This window comes from Neovison vison, chromosome 9 (assembly GCF_020171115.1).
Source record: "Neovison vison isolate M4711 chromosome 9, ASM_NN_V1, whole genome shotgun sequence".
NCBI lineage: Eukaryota > Metazoa > Chordata > Mammalia > Carnivora > Mustelidae > Neogale > Neogale vison.
Window position 1 is genome coordinate 3,447,635 of NC_058099.1, and position 9,639 is coordinate 3,457,273.

A 9,639-nucleotide genomic window follows, 5' to 3' on the forward strand; every position below is an offset into this window, starting at 1 on the left:
GGCCTCTGCCTCCCAGGCCCTCTGGCTCTCCGAGAGCTGTAAGAGGGCCCACCCCCCGTCCCCCCCCCCGCCCCCCCCAGCCCCAGGAATCGGGAATCGCCGGTGTGAACTAGGGTGTCAATGCTGCCTGGCAACCCCTTTTGGAGGAGGAGGGAAGGCTCAGGGAGATTTGGGAGGCCCTGAGCTAAACGGCGTTTTGCTAGGTTTTCCTTCTTGGGATTGTTTCGAAATTCTTCTAAAAACAAGAAAGTTTTTCTGATTTCTCAGGTCCCCACCCTCGCCCTGAGTTCCCGGACCGACTCTTCTCGCTGCGGGGGTGGGCCGCCTGCGTGAGAGGCAGCGGCTCGCCGCGCGCTAGGACCCCGGGGACGGGTACCGTGGCCGACGGGCGGGGCGCGAGCGGCAGGTGGGCAGGGGCTGGGACGCGCGGCCGGGTACGCGGGGGGGCGGGGCGCGCATGCTGGTGGGCGGGGCATACAGCTCCTTTCCTCTCGCGGGCCCCGCCCCCCATTCCCGGGCGGGAGACCGAGCGCCCAGTCGCCCGCCCTGCCCCAGGGTCAGCCCCGGGAGCGGCTATAGGCGCGGCGCGGCCGCCCGGTATCGCCGGAGCCCTGGCGAGCTGAGTTCCTGGCTTCCGGGCCGGGGTGCGCCCCTCCGTCCGTCCTAAACCCCGTCCGGTCGCAAGGGGTGAGTCTCCAGCCGGCGGGGACAGTCGCGCTCCCCCCGTCCCGCGTCGCTGGGCAGTAGCGGGCGAAGTGCGCTGTGCGTCTGGGCCCCAGGCCACCGGGTGCGGACACGTTTGGCCGAGGAGGACGCCGAGGCTGGGGTGGAGGGAGAGGAGGGTGACTTGCCCGAGGTTCCCGAGCCCGGGAGAGTGGGAGCGCGTTCCCGCCGTCCCCTGGAGAGCCCAGGCACGGCCCTTCCGGAGGAAGACACGGCTGCCCGCGCCCGCACCCCATCCCTACTCCACCGCACCGGCAGCACGGCCGCCCCTCTCGGCGCAGCCCTCGCCCCGGCCTGGTGTGTCCCCACTGGGCCGGCTCAGGGCTCGATTTCCGGTGTCCCCGCTGTTACCCCCTGGAGTCCTCCAAGCCCCGCCCGGGCGCCCCGCCCTGCGCTGCTTCCCGAGTCCGAGGGCAGGCAGGCCGCGGGGACTGAGGGGGAGGACCTGAGAGTCCAGACGGGGGTGGGGGGGGACGCTTGACCTCTCCAAGGCACAGCTGCAGGATTCAGCTGAGTACGGAGCCACTGTCCCTCTGTCCGCCTACTGGAGCTGTCAGAGCTCGGGCCACCCAGGGGAAGGCAGGGAGCAAGGAGGGATCCCCTATCCGAGCGTTCCTTTGCAGGTGTTCCTTGGATCCCGGAGATACAGGCTCAGAGCCCGACAGCCCTGGGAAAGGTGGACTGACTCCAAGCCCCCTCAGTCTCTCCTAGAGCCCAGGTTCAAAAGCTTGACCCAGCAATGCGCTGCCGCAGACTGGCCCTGGGCCTAGGATTCTGCCTGCTATTGGGCACCGCCCTCTGCTTTCTGTGGTGAGCGTGTCCCCATGGAGCCCTTCCTTCACCCCAAACTCCTCCATTTCTTGGCATCTCAGCACCCAAATCGTGACCCCTTTATGGATTCCTAGGTCCCCCCCCAACCTCTCTTGGAACTCCAGTCCCCCAACTGCAATCCCAGTAAGCCCAAACTAGTTTTGCTTTCTGGATTTTGATTAGCAATGGCCTCAGGGCCTCTGCGCTCCCTCTTTCCTCGGCTTGGACCATTCTTCTCAGAGCTCCTGTGCACACACCACAATTCACCCCATGTGTTCCCTCTGTGAAGCCCTCCCGACACGGCCACCATCACTCCCTTCACTCCCTCGTGGGTAGGGCCTGGCATCAAGAACATTCCCATCCCTGGAACGAAGACTGCACGGGTGGGTAATGGCCACATGGCAGGAGACCAGGAGGCTTTGACCTCTGAGATCAACCAGACCCAGGGAGTGGGGGGAGGCTCCCATCAACGTGCACCAAGTGGGTTTTCAGCCTCATGAGAGTCAACAGGTGTTTTTCCTTCCCAGGGTGTATGTGGAGAATTGGCTGCCCTTTTCCTATGTCCCCTATTACCTCCCCTGCCCAGAGATCTTGTAAGTATGGGGTGGGGAGAATTGGGGCCCTGTGGGTTGCCTGGAGTGGGGCCACTGGGAAAGTTTTTGGGTCACTTTGCAGGTTATGAGGTCCTAAGCTCATGATTCCGATCAGTTTGATAAGTGCTGGGTCATGTGTGGGCCGTGGAATAAAAGTCCCAGGTCAGTCTTCCTGTGGCCCTGCAGCGCCCCCTCTGTGCTTTGACCTTGAGCATGCCACAGTGCTCTGAGCCTCACTTGCCTCCTCTGAAGAATGGGATGATGGCGGTGCCCTCCGGGGCCACCTGGAGCACGGGGCACGGTGACAGCTGTAAGCCCTGTGCTGTAGCACGCGCCCCATAGCAGGTGATCAGGAAACGGTGCTCTTAGGTCATGTGTTCGGTGTCGATCCAAGGAACAAATGAGCGTGGGACCAGACTTCCGCCGCACACCGAAGCTGACTTTTTGACAGTTAAGAGTGACAAAATGCGCTCCAGGGGGATCTCCACGATAGCAAAAGGAAGGTTTCAAATCTGGATCATGGACTCCTCAGGAGCCGCGAGGCATGGGTCGCCGTCGTAAGCACAGAGTATAGTCCGTCAAGAAGCTGGCCTGGCCCAGAGGAAGCAGTGGGTGTTCCGAAAAGCAAAAACCAGAACACCTTGCTTGTTCGAGACACGGGGTGGAGAACGCTATCTCCTGAGTTTCAATTTTCATTTCCTTGATTTCTGTGGAGGATCTCACCTCCCCCAGCCCTCCCCACGAACTGAGCTCCCTCTTCCCTGACACCCCCTGCCGTGCCTTCTCTCGCCGACCCCCTTGCCTGCTCACAGGGGCTCTAGCACTACCTTGGGCCCAAAGTATTCGCTACATTCTTTTTCTTCCCGGTTTGTCTCTCGTTTGGGTCCACTTAGCTCTTTTTTTAACAGATCGAAGTTGGAGAATTTTTACGAGTGTAAATGGTCACCTTGCTGTCTTTTCATGTGGATTTCTTCACTTCTAGTTTTCCTGCCTACAGGTGTGAACATGTGAAGTTGGCTTTTGTTTTGTTTTGCTTTCGGGTTTTGTTTTTTGGTTTTTGTTCTTGGTTTTTGGCTCCAGCTCATCTGTGGCTTCAGCTGATGGCTGTCGAGCTCTCCAGTGAGGCTAGAGCGTAGCTGGGCTTGGGGAGAGGTGGGAGCCCACTGCCCTCTCTCTCCTCACTTCCTGCCTTCGCCGCCGCCGTCACTTTCTGAGCAGGGACCTGAGCGCTTGCTGGGGTGGAAACTAGGGCAGACAACCAAGGGGACGGACTGACTCTTAAAAACTGTTGATTCGAGAGTTTAAACTGATCACGGAGGACAAGCACGTATTGCAGGATCCCACTTATATACGATCTCTAGAATAATCAAATTCGTAGAAGCAGAAGTAGAATAAGGTTACCAGGAGAGGCCGAGGGGGGCCAGTGTTTCATGAGGACAGAGTTTCAGTTTGGGAAGGTGAGAATGTTCTGGAGAGGAATGGTGGGGACAGTGGCACAACAGTGTCCGTGTGCTTCAGGACCCTTAACTGTGTACTGCAAACTGGCTAAAAGGGGGACACCTGGATGGCTCAGTGGGTCCGATCATCGGACTCTTGGTTCCAGCCAAGTCACAATCTCAGGGTCATGAGATCGAGTCTCACGTCGGGGCCCAAGTTCAGCAGGGAATCTGCTTGAGATTCTCTCTCTCTCCCAACCCCAACCCTCTCTTTCTGTCCTGTGGACGAAAAGTTGGTAGGAAAACTTAAGGAGGCTTAAGCTATCCCGTTAAAGATGCCACATTGAAAATTCCTCAGGGAGGGGCAGGCACGGTATGCTCAGGTGGTCTGGCCTGACAGCTGACCTCGGGCCTCTTCCGCAGCTGCTGCCCTCCCCGAGTGGCCTCGGGCAGGCCTCCACCTTCTCTGGGCCTCACTTCTACCCTCTGGGGAAGGACATTATTGGGAGGACTTTCAAGCCCGAGGAGTCCAAAGTCTGGCCCCGGGTCCTTCCAGCTGGCTGGTGGCAGGACCAGGAGCTCTGTGCAACCCGCAGGGTCCTCCTCCTTACTTCTCCCCTGAGGCTGCCCTCGGCCGCAGCTAGTGGAGGCTGGCCACACAGCCCGCCCGCCGGGAAGGGGACAAGCTGCCTTCACAAGCGTTCACTCAGTGCTGGGCATGGGCGCGTCCCTTGGTCCTCGGGCCAGCTCGGAGGGTGAAGGATGGTTACCCATTTTACAGATGAGGAAGAGTGGGGGCCCAAGCCAGGGTTCCACGACAGACACAGAATGGAGGAGGGACGGGGAAAGGGACATCGACTGGTAGAGCTGAGCCAGCCCGGAACCCGGGGAGCAGGCACCGGGAAGGGCAGGCTGGGGCTCGGGCAGGTGCCGAGGCTGTCGGAATGTCTTCACGGAAACCTCAGCTCTGCTCTCTGGGCCTTTCCACCTGGATCAAGCGCACCCAGGCCCCGCCGGCTCCTCTTTACCCACGGCCGGCCAGTGCAGGTGGTGATCACGCCCACCAAATGCTGTCGAAGCGACGCCCTGAGTGGTGGCTGTGTAACTGGGTCCTGCAGGTGACCGTCCCGTGGGCTCCGGGGACTCAGCCCAGGTCCCCAGGCGAGAAAGGGGCAGAAACTCAGGTCACCGGCTCTTTGCAGCTTCTCAGAACCCCTACCCACTGCCAGGCCCCTACAGACTCAGCTTTGCAGACCGAGGACACTGGGATCAAGCACCGCCCTCCCACTTAGCGGGGACTGCTTTTGTAGGAGCCCAGCCCCGGGCAGGCGGGGGGAGGGTTGGGGAGCAGTGGGGAAGGTTCCAGGAAGTCTGCCTGGGAGCTGGAAGGAAGCCTGCCCCGTGAGAGGGGTAGTGGGGGTGGGGGGTTTGCTGCTTCTCCACTCTGTCCTTCCCTGTCTGAGTAGCCCTGTCCCCAGCCCTGGCACTAACAGTTCTCTCTCACCTCTGCCCCCAGCAACATGCAACTGCAGTATAAAGGGGAGAAGCCATTCCAGCCCGTGACCGGGTAAGTGACTGCCATTTCCCTCTTTGTGCCCCGGGGACCTGGAGGCCGCCTGCCCTCACCACTGGCCCTTCTCGGTTACAGGTCACTGTACCCTCAGCCCAAGCTGCTGGAGCAGAGGTAGGTGTTGGGTGGGGCCTGGGTGAAGAATGGAGAGTTTGGGGGGAGGATGGGGGGCCTGGAGGGGGTGGGGCGGCAGGTATAGAGCTCCGACTTATAAGCTCAGGTGGCCTGGGCGTCCAGGTAGTCTGGGACCTGGGTTCTGGTCCTGTTCAGTCACTAGCTCTTCAACTTGGGCAGACTGCCCGGAGCCTTTTGTGTACAAGTGGGTAAGAATACCCGCTTCGTGGCCGACTGGACGGAGAACTAGATGAGATGGTGTTTGCAAAAGGCGTAGCTCCGGGCGCCCGAGTGGCTCCGTTCACGTGAGTGTCCGACTCTTGATCTCAGGGTGGTGAGTTCAAGCCCCACATGGGGCTCCACACTCGGCATGAGCCTACTTTAAAAAAAAAAAAAAAAAAGCAGCACTGCGTAGTAGGTGCTCCATCTGGGGTTCCTTGCTACCCCGTTTGGATTAGTCACTTAGCAGGTGCCCGAAGTGCCAGGGTCCCTTACACAGGGAATGTGCGTTCACTCCTGGTCCTCTTGACCATGCCGGGGAGGAGCCATCGTCTCCACTTCCCATAGGAGGATCCGGGGCCCAGAGCCAGGGATGAAGCATGGGAGGCAGGACCAGGATGAGGCTGCGGCTCTCCCGAGGGAAGGGCCTCAGCCCCTACGGCCTCCCCTGCTGCCAGGCCTGCGGAGCTGCTGGCGCTTACACCCTGGTTGGCACCCATCGTGTCCGAGGGAACCTTCAACCCCGAGCTGCTGCACCACATCTACCAGCCTCTGAACCTGACCATCGGCGTCACGGTGTTTGCCGTAGGGAAGTGAGTAGTGGGCCGGGTTGCAGGTTGTCACTGAGCCCTCAGAGCTTACAGCCTGGGAAGGAACAGGACCGGGACACGGGTTCCCGCCTGGACACCAGGGAAGCCCTGAGCCAGGCACTGTGCACGTGGGAAGGTAGGGAGTAGAGGGTGATGAGGGGAGGGCTTCCCGGAGGAGGGGGTCTGGCCCTGGCATGGAAGCAAGGAGAAGGCCCAGGTGAGGGAGCAGCAGGAGACTTTGTGAGGACACTCCGTGGGCCTCCTCACCCCTCTCTCCTTCCCCAGAACCGTCGAGGCAGGCATGAAGGACTGGAAACACTTAAGACCACCTCACATAACTGTGGGTCCGTGGTCAGGCCGCAGGCAGGTCAAGCCCCCCACCCAGGTCCCTCTCCCCTCTCCTACTCTGGGCCGGCCACTCTCTGGATACCTCCTGGTTTCCTCTCCTCCCCCTCACCCCGCCTGGCCTTGCCTTTAGCCACCACCAGGCAGCCTCCCGCTGCGTCTCATTTTCCGGTTTCCTAAGGGAGAAATCACGACAGGGTCCCAATACCTCAAGTGCTGGCCAGGGGACAGTTGGCCCGCCTGGGGTCAGGTTCTATCGGCTTCAGCCTGGGAGGGCGCAGCCCCAAGCCCCCAGCACCACTCACCCTGTCCTGATGCAGCCACTTAACCCACCAAGTGGTCACTTTCCTCTCTCTGAGCCTCGGTGTCTCTGCCTGTAAAATGCAGATTATTGGGGGGCCCCCGGGCTGGCTCAGTCAGTGGAACAAACGACTGTCGATCTTGGGGTTGTGAGTTCAAGCCCCACATTGAGTGTAGAGATTACTTAAAAAAAAACAACAACAATAAACCTTGGAATGGGGATTGTGGTGCCTGCCTTAAGGGAGTTTGTGAGGCTCGAAGGAGCTAAGAATCCCTCAAACACTGTCCGGCACCTAGTTAAGTGCTCACAGCAAGTCAGCTGGGTGTGCGAATGGGAGAATCCCGGTTAAGCATCCTTCCTATGAAGGAAGAGGTCCCTACTGTGACTATGGGGGTGGGACAGAGGACCCCGAGGTTTCAGACCTGAGTGGCATCTCCAGGGGAAGAGCTGAGAGGTGGACCCCAGCCTGGGGTGAGCCCTGCCCCCACTCCCCTGCCCTGCCAGCACGTGGTGGGCGGGGCCAGCAGGGCCAATGACGTCATTCCCACCAGGTACACGGGCTTCCTGCAGCACTTCCTGGAGTCCGCGGAGCGCTTCTTCATGCAGGGCTATCGGGTACGGTACTACATCTTCACCGATGACCCCGCAGCCATCCCTCAGGTCCCGCTGGGCCCCGGCCGCCTCCTCAGCACCATCCCCATCCAGAAGCAGGCCCGCTGGGAGGAGATCTCCACGCGCCGGATGGAGCAAATCAGCCGGCACATCGCCGAGAGGGCACACTGGGAGGTGGATTACATCTTCTGCCTCAATGTGGACATGGTGTTCCGGAACCCGTGGGGCCCCGAGACCCTGGGGGACCTGGTGGCCGCCATTCACCCCGGCTACTACGCTGTGCCCCGCCAGCAGTTCCCCTACGAGCGCAGGCGTATTTCCACCGCCTTCGTGGCAGACGGCGAAGGGGACTTCTATTACGGTGGGGCGGTCTTCGGGGGGCGGGTGGCCAGCGTGTACGAGTTTACCAGGGGCTGCCACATGGCCATCCTGGCGGACAAAGCCAATGGCATCATGGCCGCCTGGCAGGAGGAGAGCCACCTGAACCGCCGCTTCCTGTCGCACAAGCCCTCCAAAGTGCTGTCCCCTGAGTACCTCTGGGACGGCAGGAAGCCCCAGCCGCCCAGCCTGAAGCTGATCCGCTTTTCCACGCTGGACAAGGCCACCAGCTGGCTGAGGAGCTGACAGCAGAGCCAGGGCTGCCGTGGAGGGGTCCCCACCCCCCACAGCCAGTGCGCTCCAGTGCCTCCCTTCTCAGGCTCCAGGTGAGACGATTCCAGCCCTGCCTACCTCCGTCTCAGCAGAAAATGGAGGCAGAAAGACTTTTGTAAACTGTAAAGTGCTGCTCCCACATGAGAACACAAAGCTCACACAGCCAGGAAGAAGGGCGGCAGAGGTGAAGCGGACAGGGCCCGGTGGGCCCTACCCAGTGGACGTGCCTTTTGGGGCAGGCTCTGGAGTCAGCCCTCCTCCGTGCCTAAGAGTAAAAACTCCGTGCCCACCTCTGCCCCCGTTCCGTTGCCTATTGCCCTTAAAGTTGCACTTCCAGGCGTGCCTGAGGGGCTTAGTCGGTTAAATGGCTACCTTCAGCTCAGGTCATGATCCCAGGGTCCTGGGATCGAGCCCTACATCAGGCTCCCCGCTCAGCGGAGAGCCTGCTTCTCCCTCTCCCTCTGCCTGCTGCTCTGCCTACTTGTGCTCTCTCTATCTCTCTGTCAAATAAATAAAACCTTTAAAAAAAAAAATCGCACTTCTGAGCCCCTGGTGTGAAAGGCAGCCCAGATCCCTCTTCTCTGGCTGCTGGGCTTCCTGGGTCCTGTGCTGTCCTCCACCACATGGACCCAAGCCTGTGCTGGGCCACGGAAGGCGCCTTGGCAGTGGGACAGGCCTGGCTCTCTAGTCAAACCTAGCCTGTACTGCATGGTGGGCCACCACCGTGGCACCAGCCACATCCTTTGTAAGAGGGCTTGGGCAGCTTTTAACAAAGGTGGCATGGAGGGCGCCTGGGTGGCTCAGTCAGTTGGGCTGCGGACCCCCGGTTTTGGCTCAGGTCATGATCTCAGGTCCTGGGATGGAGCCCCACCCCCACTACCTGGGGCTCTGCGCTCAGCAGGGAGTCTGCGTGAGACTCTTTCTCTCCCTCCGCCCCTCCCCCCAGTCATGCGCACACGCACACATGCACGCTCCCTCCCTAAAATGAATAAATCTTAAAAAAAAAAAAAAAGCTGGCGTGTTCTAAGCCCTACCCAGGGTGTTTTTCACCTGCACATCTGCAGGTAGGTGCGGCCAGCCACCAGGAACCCGGGTGGCCTGGGTTTCAAACACAGTCAGCTTGTGGGGGTGCAGAGAGGGTCCAGTTGTGCAGAAAGTCTGGACTAAAGCTGACCGCTGCCACAGATGGATTCCGTTCCTGTGAGCCCATCACCTGGGCTCTGGTGGCCTCTTGGACCCCGAGCCCAGAACACAGGTGTCCACGGGCACTCCCAAGGCCAGCGTCAGCCTTGGCCCCATGAGACCATCGATGGGGCTCCAAAGCTGTGGTGCAGGCCCAGGATTAGAGGGCCCAGGTGGGCAGCCTGGCCAGGGCAGCGGCCCCAGAGGGACTTGGGAGCACAACCCCCCATGGGTGTGTCTGCCTGGCAGGACAGAGACGGGGTGGGCGCGGCTTCAGGCTGTGGTGGCCCAGCGCTCACTCCTCTGGGGGCAGCTGCTCCTTTGCCACGGAGGGTGCAGGGGGTACGCTCTGGCCACATTGGGAAGAAGAGGCATCCCCCGCCACTTGGCCACCGCTGGCAAACCTGGGGCTCTGCCCAAAGCCTCCTCCTGTAGCCTGTGGTCTGGCCGGTGAGCAAGGACAGATGGCCAGAGCTAGCAAGGACAGATGGCC

The 9,639-nt window shown here is 60.7% G+C and overlaps 1 protein-coding gene across 2 annotated transcripts; it reads left to right on the forward strand.

Annotated features, from left to right (window-relative positions):
• Positions 1 to 526: 526 nt before the first annotated feature.
• Positions 527 to 8,404, forward strand: GBGT1 (globoside alpha-1,3-N-acetylgalactosaminyltransferase 1 (FORS blood group)). 2 transcript variants are annotated; one of them, XM_044264590.1, is made up of 7 exons: positions 527 to 687; positions 1,347 to 1,533; positions 2,061 to 2,126; positions 5,079 to 5,129; positions 5,211 to 5,246; positions 5,924 to 6,058; positions 7,253 to 8,404. In XM_044264590.1, the coding sequence occupies exons 2-7, from the start codon at positions 1,463 to 1,465 to the stop codon at positions 7,935 to 7,937; spliced, it is 1,044 nt and encodes a 347-aa protein (XP_044120525.1). In that variant the 5' UTR covers positions 527 to 687; positions 1,347 to 1,462; the 3' UTR covers positions 7,938 to 8,404. The 2 variants fall into 2 exon arrangements, with proteins under 2 accessions (XP_044120525.1, XP_044120526.1); XM_044264591.1 differs by having other exon boundaries at positions 1,425 to 1,533.
• The last annotated feature ends 1,235 nt before the right edge of the window (positions 8,405 to 9,639 follow it).